The 23,234-nt window shown below is 47.0% G+C and overlaps 2 protein-coding genes across 3 annotated transcripts in view; both read left to right on the top strand.

Moving 5' to 3' along the window:
* The window catches only part of LOC146341314 (albumin-like), a 36,184-nt gene extending 32,056 nt beyond the window's left edge, over positions 1–4,128 (top strand). Inside the window, exons 13-15 of one of the 2 annotated variants that reach the window (XM_084807190.1) lie at positions 171–303; positions 1,405–1,461; positions 2,374–4,128. In XM_084807190.1, coding sequence (XP_084663316.1) covers positions 171–303; positions 1,405–1,452 — 181 coding nt within the window. In that variant the 3' untranslated portion in view covers positions 1,453–1,461; positions 2,374–4,128. The remainder of the gene's footprint in view (positions 1–170; positions 304–1,404; positions 1,462–2,373) is intronic. The other variant, XM_084807191.1, reaches the window with a different exon arrangement.
* A 16,837-nt stretch (positions 4,129–20,965) lies between these two features.
* Positions 20,966–23,234, top strand: part of LOC146341313 (albumin-like) — a 40,076-nt gene continuing 37,807 nt past the window's right edge. Inside the window, 1 exon segment of the mRNA XM_084807194.1 lies at positions 20,966–21,050. Within this exon segment, the coding sequence (XP_084663320.1) occupies positions 20,966–21,050 (85 nt within the window).

The following is a 23,234-nucleotide window of genomic DNA, read 5'->3' as shown; positions in this document are numbered from 1 at the left end:
CTGGACCCAGCTGGACACCTGTGACAATCCTATTCATACCTGGGAAATAACTCACAGAAATCATTCTGAGAACCTCCACCTTGCTGAAGTCAATATGGATGTGGTGGCCCTTTGATCCAATGGTTTTAGAGACACACCTATTTTACACATAACTGTTCTTCTCCTTTCAGGATGCTTGTCAACATGTATAAACACAAGCCCAACATCACAGAAGACCAACTTGTAGAAGTGATCATAGAATTTACTGCCCTGATGACAAAATGTTGCGAAGCTGCAAACCACGAGGAATGCTTTGCAACAGAGGTATGCTTTTCAAAGAAACAAGCATCCAGCACAGTTTTTCCTTCCTTGCCTGCCTGACTGTTAAGGCAACGGATGCAGCACAAATCCTCAATGAATTACAATAAGTTCAAATTTCTATGCATCCAACCCATAGATCTGTTTGCGGACTGGCTTTTTCTGAGTCATGTGTATTCTGCAAACTTCCAGACTCTTAATAAAAACCTTTGGGTTTCTTTGGGGGGATTTGTGCTAATACACAAGCACACACTAGTGCAGATTGCATGTGTAAATGAACAAACTTATCATAGAAAAATCTGATTCCATCAGTGAGCACACAATGGAACAAAAGACGCATGCCAATCTGTGAAAACCAGATGGAATGGATTTAACAAATTCCACACATCCCTAGTTAAGGCTGTAGCCTCAGGAATCAGGATTGGAGGGTAACTGCAAGGCACTGCCACCACCTCAGTGACAGAATGGTGGATGCCTTCAGTGTGTGTCTGTGGTTGGGGGTGTGTCTGTGGTTAGATGGCTGCTTGAATATATTTTAGAATCAACTCTCTAGAATAGCTCATGAGAGATAAGACAGTGGGGGTTTTCCTTGTTGCCAGAAGCATGAGTGTGAACAAGAAGGTGGGCTGAATGGATGGGGAATGCTTCACTAAGAGGTTTTGTGTGTCATCCCCCAAATTTTAGATGATTGTATTATTTCAGGAAACACACACACAGGCTGAAATCCAAAGCACACCTTCCAGACAGTAAACCCCATTGATCTCAAATGGAATTTGCTTGTGAGTGAAGATAGAGGATTGCACTGACTGTGATGTGATTGCAGCCACATCATCTTGTGTAAAGGAACAAGAGGAAGAAGGATGGTTTGTTGCACTTCAGTGCTGTGCTCTAGAAATGTAGAACAGCAATTGCCGTTGTTCTGCAAACGTAAACTGAAGCCGGGGGTGGGGTGCAGAGAGTTCAGTTTCTCAAGGGTGCAACAATGAGTCTACATATCATTCCTAATCAAGATGACTGTAATGAGCATGACTATGGTATTCAACCAGTGAAGACCTGACAGGAAGTCCCTGCCTAGTAATTTATCAAAACGTGTGTCTTTTCTTTCAGGGTCCAAAACTAGTTGAAAAGACTCGCACTGCCCTTGGAGACAACTGAACATCTCAGGTGAGCTGTGGGGAGATGTGGTTTGCATTAAAAAGTTTTAGTGATTGAAAACTAAATGAGGCTAAGGAAGGAAGGATACAATTTTCAGCAACCTGCTCTGAAGGTACGAAATGCATGAAGGAACTCTGAAGGTACCAAATGTATGGAAAGGTGACCCTGGGAGAACAGAAGCCTGTTTGCATCTCATAGGAACAAAAATATCTCTCAAACCATTTCCCCCTTTTTATACAGTGGATTCTGCAAATCAAATCCTTGAAGGGCCTTTTCACACATCCTGCAGAGGCAAACCCAACGTTGCCACCGGAAGTACACAAAACAGGAGCCACAGAAAATCCAGACTAGCTGTAGCTCATTCTCTACGTTTTCTATCACACAATGTTGGGCTGAGTACCCACCACACACACACACACACACACACACGTTTCCACAGAATTTCTTTGAGGGGGCAGGCTATATAGGTTGATGGTTAGCAGTGGGAGCTGTGGTGGCTCCTTCCTTCCTCTGCATCTGCAGGCAACAATGGCAGCAGAGCTCCTGTCTGCATCCAGCGTCTACTGGACACTCACAGAGCTTCACCGCCACTTTTGGGGTGGAAAAACAAACAGAAGGAAAACACACTACAACCGCAGACATTGATTCATAATTCCCCTGTGCTTTGGAAGAATACCCCCGAATTCAGAGAGACCCCTCTGCTGGGATTTCTTTCGCTCCACACTCTGACATTTGAGCTGCAAGATGTCAAGTGGGAACTTGTAGCTCTGCCTTCCTTAAAACTTCCTTAGACTGCACGGTGGCAACAATGGGTGAATTGCCCATAGAGATAAGGTGTCACCCACCTCTCACATGGTTTGCAGGGTAACCTATATCCATGTTTAGCAAGGGAGGTAATTCTGTGCTTCTATTTCTTTCTAGTTCAGTGGTGGAAGAATGCTGGAGATAATGCCAAGTATGCCCAAGCATCCTTGATTGCTTGCTTGCTTCTTACATGTCAACTTTCTGACTCAAGGAACGGAAGGAATGGAGTCTTCCTTAACACCCATCTCTCATGATGGTGGCAACATTGAGAATGAATAAAGTCTTCAAATAAAACTTCCCTCTGTCAGAGTTCAGTGATTCAGTTAATTAAACCTAAGATATATGTGCTACGTGTGTGTGTGTGTTTGTGTGTGTGTGTGTGTGTAGATGTGTGTGTGTGTGTGTGTGTGTGTGTGTGTGATTGCTGGAGCTGTGGGAGAAATCAGTACCCACTGCAGCTAGACAATAAGTAGTACTGCTGATTCTCCCTTCCCATGAGCTTTCTTTCTGCATCTCACTCTTCCTCCATAGAGGTCCCTCCTCTCCCCTCCCTAAGGTCAGGAGCCTTGGTTCTGGTTGGAGCAGAGGAAGGCAAAAGGGTAAGATTGGGGAAGAAATTACAAGCTGGAGAACTCTGAAAGCAATCCTTGGATGTAGGAGGTTCTCTTTTTCCTCCTAGGAGCGACTGGTCGGGCCACATTGCCTTCATCTCATCTTCTCTCACCCTTCCCAGACCACTCACCTATGTGGGTGGGGCTGCTCCATTGGCATTCTATCCCCCAGTTCCCCTAGGCAATCCTGCAGCCTGTTCTCCTTTGTAGGGATGGGCGGCTCAGAATTTCACTGGGGGTCATCTTTTCACAGAAGATTTCATCAAAATGTACAAATTTCATCATATTCAGGATAGAACGAACTTGAGATTAAAGAAATGTGAATGTGGGGAAAATGGAAACCGACTGATTCATCCTTCTATCCCCAGGAGTTCGAGTGCTTAGCTCCTTAAAATATGGGTCTGAATTAGGGTTGCCACCTCTACTTTCTGACAGGCTCCTCATCTTCGACAGCTCTGTGGCAGGAAGGTACAACACGGTCCTCCCCATGCTGGGATACCTGAACATCTTGAATCTGACCCATTCGGGGGGGGGGGATTTAATTTCAGCTCATTTTTTTTAAATGAGAAGTTACCAAGATGCAGAAATTTCATCCTCCCCGAGCTCCTTCCCCGGCACCATTTCCAGCCTCACTCCCCGTCTCCTTTCTGAGAAGGGCATGATGGGTACTAACAGTGCTGTTCTGAAATCCACCCTCCAGTTTCCATGTAAACATTTGTTAAGGGAAATGAGAGTGGCCATTAAAATTTGGAGACAGAGGAAGCTGGTGTGAAAGAGGTGAAGGAGAAGGGACAAAGCAGTATTTGGGAAGCTCTGTGACCTCAGTATTTGGGAAGCTTTTATATCGCATTGGATCCTGCCAGCAGAGTCTGAACAGTGCAGCCTGAGCTATGAGGTACAGAAGGGATGTGAAGAGGAGGGAAACCAGCAGGTTGTATCACAGAGTAACACCATGAGTGTACCATATGGATGATGGAGAATTCCGCGACGGATCTCGGTGAGGCCGAATGCCAGTGCATTTGGCCCCCCGAAACCCATGGTGGAACAAAGCCTCCTGCCCCCCCGCCCCGTGAAAGGCACACGAATTTGAGCACTCACCTGCTGCCATTCGTGCTGCTCTGAGAATGGTTCGCTTCACCATTTTAGCCGTGATACGCTACGTAAATACTTACGTAGCCTATCACGGCTAATGCAGGGACACCATTTGCCTCCCTGCAGAGGCAGTGATAGCCTACATAAATATTTACGTAGCCTATCATGCAAAAAAAGGGACGCAAATGGCGGCTACGGCAGCTGCCATTTGTGTCCCTGCACAGCCCAGCAGTGGCCGGATGTCGCTGCGGGCTGCCCTGGCCGGCGGCTCCACAGAGTCACCGCAGAGCGGAGCTGGCCATCAAGGATTTCAAGGGGAGGGACAGAGCACCTCCCCCCCCCACCACGGATATACGAAACGAAACAGATGAATTGTTTCGTACATCCCTAGTGTATAATGTCATATGGCACCTGGGCATAAACTGCACTGTGTTACATAACAACAACAAAAAAAAAATGTTTGAATGCCCGTAGAATTCCTAAGTGTGGGAAAGAGACTGAGCCAGTCATCCCTAGTCATGACATCAGGATATTAGGGAAGTCAGACGGTAAGGATGTAGTGACCCCTCTCCTGACTTTGCCTGCCCTTGAAGTTACTAGATGAGCTGACTTTGAGGGGTGTCTATATGATCCCATATTAACACTAGGACTAAAATAGCTGCCAAAGAACCGTTTCTGAACTGAGGAAGGGTCACACAACCCCCCCTTTCTCCTGGAGTCCAGCCCATTCACCGTGACTAGCCAACAGAGGAATGTGGGGCTGAGATGTTCCTGGCTTTGCCGACTGACCCTAGTCAACAGAAATCAGTATTTTGGGTGGCTGCCACACAGCTGTGCTCATTAATGAGTAGAGTAGCCCACCACAACTGCCAGCAGAAGGGAGGGAGCCTCACAATGCCATGTCCAGGAGGGATACAAGGCTGCTGTATCATCAGCATGGGTTGGCAGTGGCGAGAGGGGAAGCAACCAAGTCAGGATCTGCTCGGGCCTGTCCAATCTATGAGTTAGACACAGCATCCATGTCCAGACACAGCTGAAGCCTTGAAACTCAGTTTCTGGTGAGGACAATGGAGAGATTTGTACAGGGGGTGGAACTCACCCAGCTTCCATTAGCTCATCCTCCCAGATTTTGGCTCATTTCCCCATGAGCTGGGCCCTGTCATCTTGCATCGAGTTGGGCCAGCTCAATTATTTTTGTCCCATTTTATGGAATTTATGGATATAGAAATGTGTACAAATTGCAGGCACAATTTGCATGATTGACATGCAAATTTTAGCTGTAATTTGCATAAATTACACAGTTTGTGCTCGATTTTTTTGATAAAATGCAAACTGCACCATGCAATTTGCACACATTTATAATTATAGATTTTTTTAAAAAAGAAACAAAAACTCTGCCAGATTTCAGGAAAAGCCTCGCAGCTCTGCCAGCATGTGAGATGAATCAGGGGCTCCCCAGGAGTCTGTCGAGCCCAACATGATTCGGGGTACACACAGACAGACATCCAAACCTTGTGGGAGAACATTCCAGTATCTGAGGCCATCACCACCAGTTCTGAGGAGTCAGATTACCAGGATGAAATTAGATTAAAGGGATCCGGAGACTCCTGGTGATACATTCTTTGTCATACCTCTATTGTTTTCTTTAGGGCTGTGCAGTGCTTCAGCCCAAGGCCCAAACCCTGAGTAGAAGTGGGCTGCTTCGGGCCTCTTTGTGCCCCTTCCGAGGTGAAGCATAGGGGGCACGAAGCAGCCCGGAGCAGCTCGGCGGCTCGGTGCACTTCGGCCCCCACTCCCCACCCCCCCAGCACCTCCTGGTCCATACCTGAGCCACCTTCTCCTCGTTGCCACCTCTGCTGCCACCTCTGCTGCCGCGACACCACCGTGCCGCCACACCGCCACCTCCTGAGGCCTGGACACATGGTGACTCTTCTTCTGGGGAGCCACAATTTTTAAAATGGCGACTCCCTGGAAGAAGAGTCACCTCACGTCCAGGCTTCAGGAGGTGCCGGTGGCAGCACCTGTGACGGCAGCAATTGCGGCGCAATGGAGAAGAAGGTGGCAGCGGCAGAGGAGGCCCAGGTTAGGAGCTGAGGGTTGTGTGGGGGTGTCAGGGGGAACCTGCTTTGGGTTCAGGACCAAGGAGGGTCAGGGGCCAACCGAATCTGCCCGAGGTGGATCAGTCCCGCCTTGGAAGATGCAAAGCGGCTTCCAAAGGGGATCGTGGGGTCCCTGCACAGCCCGAGTTTTCTTGCCTGCTTACAAGGCATGTTCTGTTAAGGCTGCCTTTGCAATGTGGGTCAGCTATTCAGACTTCACAAGGCCCAGTGCATTTATTTGTAGTCCAATTCTCTCTGTGGACAGGCCTTTCCGGTATTAGCCCAGCCTACCAACAATGGCCGTAGATGTATTCATTGCACACGCAGTTCATTCTTCATTCAAGGCGAGTTCCAGCTTCACCACCACCTTGGAGCTGGGGAGCTGTCAGTGGCACAGTCCTAGACCTACTTCCAGATTTCTCTGCTTGCTCAATACAGGTGCTTATTTCTGCTTTTAACACTGGACTCTTAAGTGAGCTCCAAGTTCACTAAACAACCTGTTCCAATGACTAACTGGATTGTCTTTTTGACTCCATTTCTGTGGCAGAGGCATCCTAGCCTTGCTTTTTTTCAGTATTCATTCTGGTAGGTAATGCTCCAAAGAAATATGTTTATACTATCTGGGCTTCCTGCCTCTATCTAACCAAGTTGGAGGATGTTCCAGGAACCCCTTTGGCTGGCCAAGCTTCTGAAACTTGTGGTGGGGGACTGAAGGATGATCAGGACCTTCTTGTAGGTGAGTCCCTGGATGTCATCCCAGTATAAATCCCAGCTTCAGAATAGAGAAACAAAGGCGTCCAGGTCCTTATCGAAGGAACATCATATACTGTGGTGGAGTCTAGGCACACTTTCTGCCCATCACCCGGGGCTCTGCTAGATGGTGGCCCAGAGATTGTAAGGCTCTGACCATCAAGAGACCAGGGAGCAACCTAGAAAGTGACTTGTCTAAGGTGACTTCGGGTTCCATCAAAAAGCATCTTTACACAGTTGAAGCTACTATAATCATTGTTTTTCCTGTGGTTTCTGGTAAAATATGCTACAGGATATGTGTGAGGAATCTTCAGTGGTGTCTTCCCTCCTCCTCTTTGGCCTAGCCCCGAGAGCATGAGACTGGCGTCAGAGGGAGCCACATTGTCAGCTCCTCCAGTTTAACCTGGGGCTTCCAATATCCTGGGGCAGCACCCAGGACAGAGCTAATTCTCATCTCCTCCTGTCTCGAACCAAGACTTATCTCTACTTCTAAAATTTCTTCAGCGTCTTACCTCTTTGGCTTTTTTTTCTCTCAACCAGCTCTTATTTTTTCTCCTTGCCTGACAAGAAAAGAAAATATTTTCTTCTCTCTCCCTGTTGCTTGCCTATTGATCTCCATGACCTCTCAGGCAAGAGAACCATTTCAAAGCCTGCAAAGAAAAAAGAAAACAAAAACTCATGTGCAAGTTGTTTAGAAGCCATCGACAGACAAAGAATGGATCAGCCAGCACTGTTAGGGAGATCAGTAGGTTGCCAGTTTGGGCTGCCTAAGTCTTGCAGCCAAGGAGGATCAAGTAAGAGATCCAGTCAGAGGCTATGGCCCCTGGCTGAGTCTTTTAGACACCGGAAGGGTGCGATCCCAGCCTGAAAAGAAATGGCTGAAGCTGAGGGAGGTGGGGCCCCACAGGTCACCCTCTCCACTCAGAACAGGAGGAGGTAATGGAGCAACAAAGGGTAGATGCTCCAACAACATCAAGGGTGAGATGAATCCATTCTTTCTTCCCCACGGGCAGGATTCTCACCAAACAAAAGGGGTGGCCATTTTAAGTTGCAGTTTTAATCCCAACTCCATTGCTCGGATGGGAAACAATACCCAACCCCCCAGCCACCACCAATCAGAAGCATGGTTCAATAGATAAATCTGTGTTTTCCCATATCCCTAGGACAGTAATGGACAATCTGACTGGCCATTTATTAAGTAAATGAAACTTGCTCCACACTTAAAATAATAATGATGAGGATGAGGATGGTGAGGATGGTGAGGATACTTATAAAATAAAAATGTCACTCCTTCTGGAGCACATCTTCTGGGTTTGATGATCTCATGCCTCAGCATCCTCCCCTGGGCCAGACTGCCCTCCTGTCTGGCCAACGGGAACCATCAATGGTTCCTACTGCCCTTCTGAGCTCAATCAGCAAAGAGAGATCACCTCCCTGTCTGTATCCCTCAGTGTGTCAGAGACTCCCTCAGATGGTGGCAACACCTCCAAAATGTGCAGGTGGGCAGTCCCTTCCAGGAGCCAGACAGGATCACACTGATGACAGATGCCAGCCTCACAGGGTGGGGAGCCCCTTGCAATTCCCTCCTGGCCCAAGGAACAGGGACACAGAGGAAAATCTGCACAGCATCAACTGGCTGGTGCTCAGGGCAGTCCAGCTGGGTGTGAAATCCTTCTTACACCAGCCGTTACATTCTCACATCATAGCCAGGATGGACAGCATGATGGCACAAGCACACATGATGTCTCAAAGGGGCACCAAATCCCATTCCCTCCACCTGGAAGCACGCTATTATGGGCTGAGCAGAACTTGGCCTCCATATCAGCCCAACAAATCAAAGGGACTCTGAACCATACAGTGCACTATCTAAGTCGACAACAAATACAACCGAGGGAATGGAGCCTACACCCAGCAGTCTTCCAGGAAATCATGCACCACTTTGGCCCGCTTACGCTGGACCTGTTTGCATCCAGACACAACAGCAAGCTGCTGAGATTTCTCTCCAGATTCCAGTCCAAAAGGGCCAGAATAGATGTGCTGTACATCAGCTGGCTGGAAGAAAGGCTTTATGCAGTCCCTTCAAATCCCCCTGTTATCCACAGTTCTGCCGAAAATCAGAAAGGAACAAGCAACCATAGTCCTAGTAGCCCCCCCCCCCATTGTGACATCCCTGGTTGTCTGAGATCCTAGCAAGGATCATGGTCCCTGCCCCAGAAGTGAGAACTCTTGTCTCAGGGACCAACACTCCACCCAGACCCAAATTGGCTCAAACGATACGACGTTTCAGCGGCCAAATGGCCTGGCTGTGGAAAGGTCCCTTTGCTTGACACTTGGCTGTTGCAAGCATGCCATATCCACCCTGATGGCATGCTGCAAGGATTCCACAACCAGCAAACACAACCTGAAAGACCTTCTACAGACGGAATGAAGGGGGGGGGTCGATTTACATGTAGTGGGTGTCAAGGAGCGCCTCACCTTTATTCAGAAAGGCCTCCAGATGGGTTTGGAACCAGGCACCCTGAGCAGACCACCAGTGTCAGGCCTGTCATCAGTCCTTTCCAAGCTGGGTAGGCAGCCATGATGTTCAAAATCTCACATCAAAAGATTCCTCCATGGAGCAGCTCTCAAAAGTCCTCTCACAGTCCCTAGTTTGCCTTCATGGAGCCTACCAGTTGCACTTTCTGCATTGGTTAAGCCTCACTTTGAGCCAATTAGATCTATCCCATTACAACTTCTGCCACAAAGGGTTCTTTTCCTTGCTGCCATCGCATCTGCTCACAGGATCTCAGAGTTCTCTCCCATCTCAATCAGGAAAGGCCTCCTCTCCCCCACACTCCCTCATCCAAAATCCCCCATGCTCGGCCCCCAGCCTCCACGCACCAAACTCCAGTGCACTGAAGGGCTCGGTTGACGAGTGCCCTGAGCTTGGCAAGCGGCTGGGAACAGCTTGGACTGGGCTGCCTGGTTGGCCATCCTTGACAGCTGACAGGGCAGCAGCAGGAGGAGGCACAGGGCAGTGGCAGGAGGAGGCACAGGGCAGCGGCAGGGGGAGCCACAGGATCTCAGATAATTTCTCTCCCATCTCAATCAGGAAAGGCCTCCTCTCCTTCCATAGGGTTTCTGTCATCCTTCCAACAGACCAACCTTGATGCCTAAGATCTCTGTGTTCTTCCAGAGTTCACAGGAACTTATTCTGCCCTCTTTCCACCCTAACCCTTCTCATCTACAGGAGAAGGCCTGGCACAAGCTGGATGTCCACAGAGCTATTAAACTTTACCTAAGAAGAACAGAGTGCTTTCAAAAATCCGACTCACTGTTTGTTTCCTTTCACCCTACTGCTATGGCAATAGGGTTACCAGATCTGTGTTACCGAGGTGCTTAAAAGCAGATGTTGTTTTGGCCTGTGAGGCTTGACGCTTCGCCAAGCAAGGAGTAATCACAGTTTACCCCCCCCCCAAGGAGAGCCACTACATCAGCCACCATAAGTACTCATGTTCCCCCGGCAGGAATCTGCAAGGTGGCCATCTGGATACATCTTAATTCCTTCCAAATCCATTATAAATAGGGAAATCACAAGTGCCCGACTTAGTCCAGGAGGCCAGCAAAATCCCTCACACTCACCCCCCCCCAGCCTCCACTCGCCAAACTCCAGAGCTCTGAAGGGTACTCCTTCACCTGGCTGTCTCCTGCTTGTTGTGAGCAAGGGATGACTAGTGGCTGGAGTGCCCCACGCCTCCTGCTGCTGCTCCCCAGGCAGCTGCCTTTGGCGTCCAACCAGGCAGGAGCATGAGCAGGAGGCACCCCGTCGCAGGCACCCTCTCAGATGCTCCCCACACTCACCCCAGCCCCTTCTGGTCAATGCCAGCCATTTTGCCACCATTTTTTGTTGTTTAAGAAAAATGAGAGAGCTCAAAGAAACTGTGCATATTCAAAAGTCCTCATGTTTAAAGCTCCCTTTTTTCCGTAAGAAAAAAATGGCGGCAAAATGGCGGGCGCTCACCAGATGGGCCCAGGGATGGTGCGGGTGACGCACTGATCTCCTAGGGCCTGAAGCGCACGTCTGGGGGGAGTGAGCAGGGCGGCTCAGTGGGCGCCCAGAGAACCCAGTTGTGGTTGGTTTTGAACATCCCTAATTACAAAATTGATACATATTCCTCAGAGACGGCAGATGCTTCCTTGGGCAGGGAATATCTCAAGCAAGTAGCAGCAGTATGATTGACTCAGCCTTATATTGTTTCCCACCGAAAGAATGGTTTTTGCCTAGGGATGTCAGAGAATTTCTCCACGAATCTCAGGGAGGTCGAATGCCAGCGCATTCGGCCCCCCGAAATTGGTGGAGAAATGGTCTGCCCCCCCGCCCCCCCCAGGATGGGACTTACCTTGCTCGAATGTCCCTGGCGGCGGTGGCTCCGGCAGCGGTTTGGCGGCGGTTCGGCGGCGGTTCAGTGGCGGTTCGGCGGCGGTTCAGCGGCGGTTCAGCGGCAGCAGCGATGGCAGCAGTGGCCGGTCTTCCAACCGGCTGCCGCCACCACCATTTCCAAGTAAAACAAACAAACAAACAAATGTTTACGTAGCCTATCACGGCTGACTTTGAAAAAAAAAAAAAGCACGTACGCAAATGGTGGCACCCATCGGCGCCGCCATTTGCGTTCCTTATTTTGGCACATGTAATCTACATAAACATTTACGTAGACTACGGCAAAAATAAGGGCAACGCAAATAGTGTTGCCCTTATTTTCTCCGTAGTCTACATAAATGTTTACGTAGACTACACATGCCAAAATAAGGAACACAAATGGCAGCGCCCATGGGCGCTGCCATTTGTGTACGCGCGGTTTGTTTGTTTGTTTTTACTCAGCCGTGATAGGCTACATAAACATTTACGTAGCCTATCATGGCTGACTGCAGGGACGCAAACGGCGGTGGCTACAGCTGCCGCCATTTGCGTCCTGGCAGGAGACAAGGTTTCGCAGCCGGAGGGACGGGGCGCCTCCCCCCCAGCCAGAATTTTGATGGGGAGGGACAGGGCACCTCCCCCCCCAGCCAGAATTTCGGGGGGAGGGATGGAGCGCCTCCCTCCCACCGCGAAGCAAGCTTTGGGATCAGGTAAGGGACTTTCATCCATCCCTATTTTTTCCATAGCATGCCCCATTGTAAGATGCCTTCCTCACAGCCACCTGGAGAATGGGACAAGGGCACTTACTGAGAAGGTCCATTCTGGGTTGGTGTGCAGAAGGCATCCCAACTGCACCCTGCAACACCACTGAGTCTATTTGCATAGGCAATCAGCCCAGTCATCTCTGCACTTAGCTGGCCAGACCTCCTCCTCAGGATCCTCAAAGTGTAGGGATGTACGAAAGTCACTTACCTGTCACTAAATTTTATTCGCGCTGGAGGGGAGGCGCTCCGTCCCTCCCCCCCAAAATTCTGGCCAGGGGGGGAGGCGCCCCGTCCCTCACGCCGCGAATCCTGGCCGGCCAGGAACGCAAATGGTGGCGGCCGTAGCCGCCGCCGTTTGCGTCCCTGCAGTCAGCCGTGATAGGCTAAGTAAATGTTTACATAGCCTATTACGGCTGAGTAAAAAAACAACAACCCCGCGCATATGCAAATGGCAGCGCCCCTGGGTGCTGCCATTTGCATATGCGCGGTTTTTTGTTTTTGTTTTTACTCAGCCGTGATGGGCTACTTACGTAGCCTATCACAGTATTTTTTTTTAAACTAGCCAAGATAGGCTACGTAAATCTTTACGTAGCCTATCAGGTTTTTTTGTTTGGGTTTTTTTTTTTTACTGTAAATGGCGGCAGCAGCAGCTGGTCGGAAGACCAGCCGCCGCAGCCGCCGCCGCCAAACCGCCGCCGAACCGCCGCCGAACCGCTGCCAGAGCCGCCGCCACCAAGGAGATTCGCCAAAGGTAAGTCCCATCACGGGGGGGGGGGCAGACCGTTTCGCCACCGATTTCGGGGGGCCGAATGCACTGGCATTCGGCCTCCCCGAGATTCGTAGCGAAATTCTCTGACATCCCTATCAAAGTGTATTTTCTCAGATGGATGTGTATGCATTTACTAATAAACTATCTGTTTCTCTGTGGTTCTCCCTTAGCTATGATACAAAGAGATGTTTTCTTCCTCAATTTCTGAACGTTGGCCATGCACGGAACTGGCTAGGAGGAGCTTCGGTCCCATAGAGTGCTTAAACCCCAGTCACATGGGTGCCTGCTTTTCCTGGATGATAGGAGGAGTGAACCCATTGTGGCATGAATTCCACATACCAATCCAGAAGGAACCAACCCAGAAGGAACAAATGTTCTACCTCTGATACTGGAGGTAGCATATAGCCATCAGGATGAATAGTCATTGAGAGCCCTCTCCTCCAGGTATTGACCTAACCCCCTTTTAAAGCCATCCATGTTGGTGGCCATCGCTACATCTTGTGGAATGGAGTGCCATCGTTTGACTATGCGCTGTGTGAAGAAGTACTGACTTTTATCTGTCCTGAATCACCCACCAGTCAGTGTCATCAGATGATGACACAGCATTACTTTTCTCAGCAAAAGAAATTAATTTCATATCCAGAGAATAAAACAATACAAAAGGTCAAAGTAGAACTTTACTTTCACAGACTTGCCATTCTTCAAAGGATCAAAGTCAACCTTTGACTTTTGAGTCACACGCCATGATACAAAGGTCCTCCATTTTGTCTATAGGTCGCTGGATGCTGTGGGTTTCTCATGGTACTCTAGTCAGAAGGTGGCACAAGGCTTTTGGCAAGTGGCAAATATGACGCAAACAATCTAAGAGCCGCAGCCACATGGAGGTATGTGGAGATTTTTTGATACAAAGCAGACCCCCCCACTGCAGCTCTTTGCAGTCAGCCACATCAACCCAACCTTACACCACTGCAGGACTAATTGTGGCCACTGAGGCACCATGTGTTATTTTGGAAGGTGAACAAACCTTGTTCCAAAGTGAACTTTTCCTGCTGCTAATAACGGGGTTGATTTTGCTTTCAACAAAATGCTGATGAGGGAAGGGGTCTTTTAGAAGTTGTATGGTAAGAAAGGATGCCATTTGGCTTATTTTTATTTTTTTTTCACAGCCAAAGGCCAATGTCTCATTCCCCATTTCTGAAAATATTGCCTTTGGCAGAACTTTCTGGGACAGGACATTCTCTTAGCAAAGATGACAAGTGAATATACACATTATATATATATATATATATATATATATATATATATTCAGTTGAATTATTACCAGGAGTGCCTGACATTCTGACGCCTTGCTATTAACCCAATATGTAGCTGCTAGAAAATAAATGCTCCATCTTCCCCTTTGCTCTTGCTACCTTACGCTTTGCATTCCCCCACCCCCACCCCCAATGGAACCATGACATGGGTAAAAATCATTTCTTTCTCTCTTTTTTTTCTTTGTACGCTTTGCTGAATTGGAATCCCTGATCGAAAGAGAGCAGGAATTAGGAAGTAAGAGAGATAGAGATAGAGATAGAGATAGAGATAGAGATAGAGATATATTTGAGATAGAGATAGAGATAGAGATAGAGATAGAGATAGAGGTAGAGGTAGAGGTAGAGGTAGAGACAGAGATAGAGATAGAGATAGAGATAGAGATAGAGATAGAGATAGAGATAGAGATATATTTAATGCATTAGCAGTGCAGTCCTATACATGCTTACCTGGAAGAAAGCCCCATGGAATTCAGTGGGACTTACTTCTGAGTGGACATGTAGAGCATTCCACTGAAAAGCTACAATCCCATATACCCAGGCATCTGGGACTTAGCCCCATGGAAACTAATGGGACTAGTCTGGAGTAGATGTGTATAGGATTGTACTATAACTCTCTTTTTCCCCTTATGCAATTTCCATCAACCACTTTGGCTAGACTGGCTGGATTTGTACTGTCTGTATTCTGTCTGGATCCATACTGTAACAAAATTCCACTTGCTATAAAAGTAGCTCCACAGATGCCCTATTCAGGCATTTCCCAGGACACTGGGAGTGGGATTACAATGCATGCTGATATCCCCCTACACAGTTTAGTCCTACATATGAGCAGCAAATGAAGAACTGAATAGGGATATACAGTACAATCAGTGTGAAACACTGTGGTTTAGAGCCAAATTAAGATCATTGAAAGCAAAGGGTCTCAAGTTAAGTCATCATGAATTTGTCCCATCGATAGGTCCTAAGTTGAACTCAGTTTACATCCCAAAGAATGGATCTGATATTCCCATATCTGTCAGGCTTGAAGTGTCACACATTGCAAAGTGCTTCCACATTGGCTTTCATTTCTGACAGTTCTATCAATGGCCCCTAATTGTCCTGGCAAACTTGGGATATCAAGTGATCTCGCTGGCCTTTGCCAACGCTAGAGAGATCCTCATATCATACAGAGTAGGGAGAGCAGGGATGCTCGACCTGGCTGAGATCCTCTGAATCCCACTTGGAAGTTTGGTTTGCCTTACTCCCATTCTTGTTGCAACCAGTTTTTTAATTTTGTTCTAATGGGAAAAGTCCACATTTCTGCACTCCTCCTTCCAAGGTCTGCCCCTTTCCTGCATTGACTAAAGCATGAAAATGCTGCTGCTGCTTCTTTTGAAAACATGTGCATTTTAAAGTGCAGATTTTTTTTAAAAAAATATTCCCTTTTCCCAGTGTGATGGCAAGTTTGGAAATGCATGAGGTTTTTAAGGAATATGCACTTATGTTCATGGCTGGGGTTGTGAATGGGGCAGGGGCTGAGGCCCAAGCAACATGTAATAATGCAGGCAGCCAGGCCAGCAAGCAAAAGACTCAGAATTGCAGTAGTGTGACAGTTAATACTGCACTATTGTCACCCCATTTAAATGTGAAATAAGAGAGAAAGACAAAGCTCCAGTGCCTGCCTATGAGGAATTGGACTGGCTGACAAATGTTACTCCATTCATATGTTGGAATAGGCTATAGACCATGAAAGCTCATGCCAGAGTAAATTTGACGGCCCTTAGGGTGCCACACCCCTTCATGGATCACTGCCTTGTTGTGGCGAAGGGGCTTGCATAACTCAGTGAAGCCATAAGCTATGCCGTGCAGGGCCACCCAAGATGGACAGGCCATGGCGGAGAGTTTTAACAAAATGTGGTCCACTGGAGAAGGAAATGGCAACCCACTCCAGTATTCTTGCCAAGAAAACCCCATGGAACGTATCACAAGGCTAAAAGATATGACGCCGGAAGATGAGCCCCTCAGGTCGGAAGGTGTCCAATATGCTACTGGGGAAGAGCAGAGGGTATTTCCAAGTAGCTCCAGAAAGAGTGAAGCGGCTGGGCCAAACCCGAAAGGACACTCAGCTGTGGATGTGTCTGGTGGTGAAAAGAAAATCCGATGCTGTAAAGAACAATATTGTTTAGGAACCTGGAATGTCAGATCAATGAATCAAGGTAAGCTGGAGGTGGTCAAACATGAGATGGCAAGATTGAACATCGACATCTTGGGAATCAGCGAACTAAAATGGACAGGCATGGGCGAATTTAATTCAGGTGACCATCATATCTACTATTGTGGGCAAGAATCCCTTAGAAGAAATGGAGTAGCACTCATAGTCAACAAAAGGGTGGGAAAAGCAGTACTGGGGTACAATCTTAAAAATGATAGAATGATCTCAGTACGAATCCAAGGCAAACCATTCAACATCACAGTAATTCAAGTCTCTGCCCCAACCACTGAGGCCGAAGAAGCTGAGGTTGATCGGTTCTATGAAGACCTACAACACCTTCTAGAACTAACACCCAAAAAAGATGTCCTCTTCATCATAGGGGATTGGAATGCTAAAGTAGGAAGTCAAGAAATCACCGGGATAACAGGCAGGCATGGCCTTGGTGTACAAAATGAAGCAGGACAAAAGCTAATAGAGTTTTGCCAAGAGAACATGCTGATCATAGCAAACGCTCTTTTCCAACAGCACAAGAGGCGACTCTACACATGGACGTCACCAGATGGTCAATATCGAAATCAGATTGATTATGTCCTTTGCAGCCAAAGATGGAGAAGCTCCATACAGTCAGTAAAAACAAGACCTGGAGCTGACTGTGGCTCAGATCATGAGCTGCTTCTTGCAAAATTTCGGCTGAAATTGAAGAACGTCGGGAAAACCACTAAACCTTTCAGGTATGACCTAAATCATATCCCTGATGAATATACAGTGGAGGTGAGGAATATATTTCAGGGATTAGACCTGATAGACAGAGTGCCTGAGGAACTATGGACGGAGGTCCGTAACATTGTTCAGGAGGCAGCAACGAAATCCGTCCCAAAGAAAAAGAAATGCAAGAAAGCCAAGTGGCTGTCTGATGAGGCTTTACAAGTAGCTCACGAAAGAAGGGAAGCGAAAAGCAAAGGAGAAAGGGGAAGATATACCCAACTGAATGCAGAGTTCCAGAGAATAGCAAGGAGAGACAAGAAGGCCTTCTTAAATGAACAATGCAAAGAAACCGAGGAAAACAACAGAATGGGAAAGACTAGAGATCTCTTCAAGAAAATTGGAGATCTCAAGGGAACGTTTTGTGCAAAGACGGGCATGTTAAAGGACAAAGAAGGCAGGGACCTAACAGAAGCAGATGAGATTAAGAAGAGGTGGCAAGAATACACAGAAGAACTATACAGGAAAGATCTGAATGTCCCTGGTAGCCATGATAGTGCGGTCACTGAACTTGAGCCGGACATCCTAGAGAGTGAAGTCAAGTGGGCCTTAGGAAGCATTAGTAACAACAAAGCTAGCGGAGATGACAGTATTCCAGCCGAGCTATTTAAAATCCTAAAAGATGATGCTGTTAAAGTGCTGCATTCAATATGCCAACAAATCTGGAACACTCAACAGTGGCCACAAGACTGGAAAAGGTCAGTTTACATTCCAATTCCAAAGAAGGGCAACGCCAAAGAGTGTTCAAACTACCGCACAATTGTGCTCATTTCACATGCCAGCAAGGTGATGCTCAAAATCCTACAAGCTAGGCTTCAGCAGTATGCGAACCGAGAACTACCGGAAGTACAAGCTGGGTTTCGAAGAGGCAGAGGAACTAGAGATCAAATCGCCAACATTCGCTGCATCATGGAGAAAGCAAGAGAATTCCAGAAAAACGTCTATTTCTGCTTCATTGACTACGCGAAAGCCTTTGATTGTGTGGATCACAACAAACTGTGGCAAATTCTTAAAGTGATGGGAGTACCAGACCACCTTACCTGTCTCCTGAGAAACCTGTACGAGGGTCAAGAAGCAACAGTAAGAACCAGACATGGAACAAACGATTGGTTCAAAATTGGGAAAGGAGTACGACAAGGCTGCATATTGTCACCCTGCTTATTTAACTTATATGCAGAGTACATCATGAGAAATGCCGGGTTGGATGAATCAGAGGTCGGAATTAAGATTGCCGGGAGAATTATCAACAACCTCCGATATGCAGACGATACCACCCTAATGGCAGAAAGCGAAGAGGATCTCAAGAGCCTCTTGTTGAGGGTGAAAGAGGAGAGTGCAAAAGCTGGTTTGAAACTCAACATTAAAAAAACGAAGATCATGTCATCTGGCCCTATCACTTCCTGGCATATAGAAGGGGAAGAAATGGAAGCAGTGACAGATTTTACTTTCTTGGGCTCCAAGATCACCGCAGACGGTGACTGTAGCCATGAAATTAAAAGACGCTTGCTCCTTGGGAGGAAAGCTATGGCCAACCTAGACAGCATAGTAAGAAGCAGAGACATCACCTTGCCGACAAAGGTCCGTCTAATCAAAGCTATGGTTTTCCCAGTAGTAATGTATGGCTGTGAGAGCTGGACTATAAGGAAGGCTGAGCACCGAAGAATTGATGCTTTCGAACTGTGGTGCTGGAGAAGACTCTTACGAGTCCCCTGGACTGCAAGGAGGTCAAATCAGTCCATCCTAAAGGAAATCAACCCTGACTGCTCATTGGAAGGACAGATAATGAAGCTGAAGCTCCAATATTTTGGCCACCTAATGCGAAGAGAAAACTCCCTGGAAAAGACCCTGATGCTGGGAAAGACTGAAGGCAAAAGGAGAAGGGGATGGCAGAGGATAAGATGGCTAGATAGCATCACGGATGCAATGAATATGAACTTGAGCATGCTCCGGGAGAGAGCGCAGGACAGGAAGGCCTGGCGTGCTATGGTCCATGGGGTCACAAAGAGTCGGACACGACTGAATGACTGAACAACAACAACAAGGGTGCCACAAGACCCTTTGCTGTTTTTGCTGCAACGGACTGGCACAGCTGCCCTCTGGAAACCAAATAAACCTGATGAGAATGATGGGAATGTAACAATGATGGGAATATGGTGGCTGCTTTCTTCTGGAATGGAACTGAATGGCAGAATAACCTGTCCTTGCCACTAAGTAAGCACAGCCAGCATACGCACAGTACCTATAGTGGTGTTCAGGTCAATGTGAAGCTTGACGATTTTGTCCTTGACGTGTTTCACAAACTTGGCACAGTGAATCTCCAAGGGCTCCAGTATTAGATTCACTGGTGTGGCTGAACGCACTTCCCTGAGCCACTAAGTAAGGATCAGCTGGGCGGCTACTTGAGGATGTAATGGAGATGGCAAAGTAAGCCTTCTTTGCCACCTTCACTGCTGTGCAGGAGGCACCATTATGTGCTCTTAAGCAGGTTTGGTCACCCTCATTATGAACTATGAACCACTTGCTCCCCATCCCTCTTCCAACCTGTTACATTGTCTGGAGCTCCCTGGTAAACCAGGGGCCATCAGAACTCTGCGATGCTGAACTCAGGAGTGATCACGTTGATGGCCATTCCACAGTGCAACAAGGGTCTTGGGAGGATCATCACCTCTAGCGACTGGAAAATCCCCCAGAACATACAAGACTCCATTGGATTCCATAGGCCTCCTGGGGTGGACCATCTTAATGGGTCCTCATCCTCTACAAGGAGGAACTAGCCATACCCAGCGTGGAGAGGACCACATTGTACCTGCCTGCCAGGTAGCTGCTGAAGATGGGAAGTCTGCCAGAAAAACAGACAAAGGTGGCACCTTATAGCAATAAAAGCATAGTTGAATACACAAGTATTCAAACCTTGACTTTTAAGAGCTAAGCATTCACTTCTCTTTGCCTGACAGATGAATCGGTCAGTTTTACTTTCTCAAATATTGAATTTTTAAAAAATCTCAAGTTTTCCCCATCCCTTTTATGAAGAAGCTTGTCTTCTGGAAGAAGGAAAAAAACAAAAACAAAATCACCAAACTACATTCTCACCCATCCCTGTTGAACAATTAGGCCCAAGTGATTCATTTCTCTCTCTCATGAGACCATGATCCTGCAGTTTATAATGGAAACATTCATGTAATGGAAAGTGAAGTCTAGGAAGTCTCTCTTTCTCTTTCTCTCCCTCCATCTGCACCATCCACAATGAAGGTCCATGACAGTCCCAAAACTGAATTTTCCTTCTGCTGACAATAAGGTTGGCTTTTCTCAGTGATGAATGTGTAAAGGAAGTGTGATTTCTGCTGTCAGAAAATTGCTCTTGTGAAACACCTCTAGTTCCAAAATGCACTAAATAAGGATTGTTGTTGTTGTTGTTTTAAAAATTGGAGGAATATTTTTCAGATCTCCATGGCTTAGTGGAGAGATATGGCGTACTATCCTAGATTTTACCTGATTCCAACCCAGATTTTCAGACCCTGTTGCAACGGATCAAACAGAAGCCTAGGAAACAAATGTCACAGATCACTGCTCTGAACATGGGCTCCTTAACTTGACAAGAAGCGCTAGTCCACTCTCATAATTTCCATTCTCCTCAATGAAAATGTTGAGAGGGGAAAGGGTGGTCGATGAGTTGTAGGGTAACAAAGAACACAGTTTCCTTAATGTACTGGAATGATAAGGCTGAAGTCTATATGTCCTCACCCTTAAAAATGACTTTGCCAGGACTTTTTGTGACATGACAAACATAATGGGTAAATATTTCATCAGTTTAATGATTAGCATGAGTATTTCTTGTGTTTTTACTGAACATATGACATACAATGGGTGGTTATTAACCCAACATGTGTGTGATAGAGTACAAAAGCTTCATTTTCTCATTTGCTCTTTCTGCCTTGCACACTCAAGCCCCTAAGCAATACAGAAACATGAAGTGGGTAACATTCCTTTCTTGTCTTTTCTTGGTAAGCTTTGCTGAATCAAAACTCCTGCCCAGAAGACATCGGGATGTAGGTAAGATTTTTATCTGAGCTTTTCATCTAATTCTGCTGAAACAAGTTGTGTGAACTGGTCAGATTTTTGATGGCTTGTAATGGTCTTTTTCACAAAGGCTAGGAGCTCAGTCCATTGGGAGTTTTCCGGCACAAGCCTGGTTCTCTTCAGTAGATTTTGCACCAGAAAACTTCCTAGTGAATTGTGCCTTCATATGGAACTAGACGTTATGATCTGCATCCCACATGGCAGCCACTCTAGTTCACTCTGTCTGTCATGCCTAGTATAACCTATCCATGGCATTTTGACATCACAGCATTGTATATTTCCATATCATTGGTCCTTCCTGGCTGCAATGACATTGTGATGTCATGACCCAGATACATTTTACGAGACGTTAGAAAGGAGTCGATAGCTTTCTTCACAAAGAGCTTTTATCCTGCGATGGAGATTGCTCCTTCACAGAGGTGTGCAGGCTCTTTACATGACACAGCAATCATCCCAGGCATCTCCTGCACAAAATGCATTTGTTCCATTTTTAAATAGATCGCAGATAATGAGCTATCAAATTAGCCTGTTGTGTTTGCTTGAATTGCCTCTGTGAAAAGAGGCAAGAAGAGGAGAGAGATCAATGAAAGAGAATGAAAGACTCAGATATGGGGAGAAGGCAGGGGAAAGGGGAGGGGGAAAAAGGAAGTGGGTGAAAAAGGGAGTCGTTGTTATCCTGCATTTAACATGGAAGCAGAAAGCCCCATTTTAAATGCAGGATTTCAGGCTGGTGTTGAGATGCCCAGTATGTCTATTTGCAATCATTGTTTCACTGAAAGGTGAATAAAGCTTTAAACTAGAGCAGCGTGAGGAACTTTGGTCATCTCAAGGGCTTCATTCCCTGCTGGCTAACCTTCCAAATGACACATTCCATCAGCACAAAAAAATATAAAATACAGTAACAGATTTAAAACAACAGAAAGCGAAATACTAAAATGCCTGGGGAAATAAGAAGGTCTTCACCTGGTGCTGAGGAAAGCACAAGCAAGTTAGGTGCCAGGTGAGCCTCTCTGTGAAGCTCATCTTACAACCAGGCTGCCACAACAGAAAAGCCTCCTTTTCTTAGTAGTCAGCTATCTCACTTCCTCTGGCTGGAGCTCCTGGAGAAGCGATGCTGAAACAACCTAAAGGTCTGGGCAGGCATATATGAAAGGTGATTCTCCTTCATGTCCCTTGCAGCCAAGCCATTTAGGACTTTGAATATGAATACCAGCACTTTGAATAGGCCTTGGAAATGGACTGGCAGCCAAAGCAGATGGAAAAGAACTGGCATAATATGACCATGTTGGCCACTCCCTGCTAACCATCTCGCTGCCCTGTTTTGGACCAGTTGAAGATTCTAGACCATTTCCCAAGGCAGCCCCATGTATAACACATTGCAATAATGCAGATGAGAGGTTACCAGAGCATGAATAACTAATTAGGCTACATCTGTCCAGATAAGGATGTGGCTGGTATATCCACCTAAGCTGATAAAAGGTGCTCTGTTCCACTGTGTCCACTATGCCTCAAGTGACAATGCTGGATCCAAAAGCAACCCCAAACTATTAGCCTGATCCTTTATGGGGAGTGCAAACTGATCCAGAGCAGGTTGAACATCACTTAGCCAGGCAGACGAAATACCCCCTAACAGGAACTGTGTGTCATCCAGATTGACTCTCAGTTATACCCATACATACACGCATTAGAATTGGGGAACACACACCCCCTTCACTCCAATTTTATTTTATTTTTTTCCAGTGAAAATTGCAGGTGCTAAGGGACTGATTCAGATCAAACTCTGGTGTGCAAGGGTGTGTGTGTGTGTGTAAGAAGGGCTTTAAACCTTTGCCCTCCATGGTTCTGATTTTTACCACAGAAGCATAGAATAGTAGAGTTGGAAAGGACTTATAAGACCATCAAGTCCCACCCCCTGCTCAATGCAGGAATCTTGGTCAAAGCATCCCTGGCAGATGGCTGTCCAGCTTCATCTTGAAATGCCTCCAGTGTGGGAGAGCCCACTACCTCCCTAGGTAATGGGTTCCATTGTCGTATTGCTCTAACAGTCAAGAAGTTTCTCCTGATGTTCAGCCGGAATCTGGCTTCCTGTAACTTGAGCCCATTATTCCGTGTCCTGCACTCTGGGATGATCGAGAAGAGATCCTGGCCTTCCTCTCT

Source organism: Heloderma suspectum, chromosome 6 (genome assembly GCF_057233095.1).
Source record: "Heloderma suspectum isolate Gila_16-S chromosome 6, 16-S_ref, whole genome shotgun sequence".
Classification (NCBI taxonomy): Eukaryota; Metazoa; Chordata; class Lepidosauria; order Squamata; family Helodermatidae; genus Heloderma; species Heloderma suspectum.
This window is presented reverse-complemented; position numbering and strand designations above follow the sequence as displayed.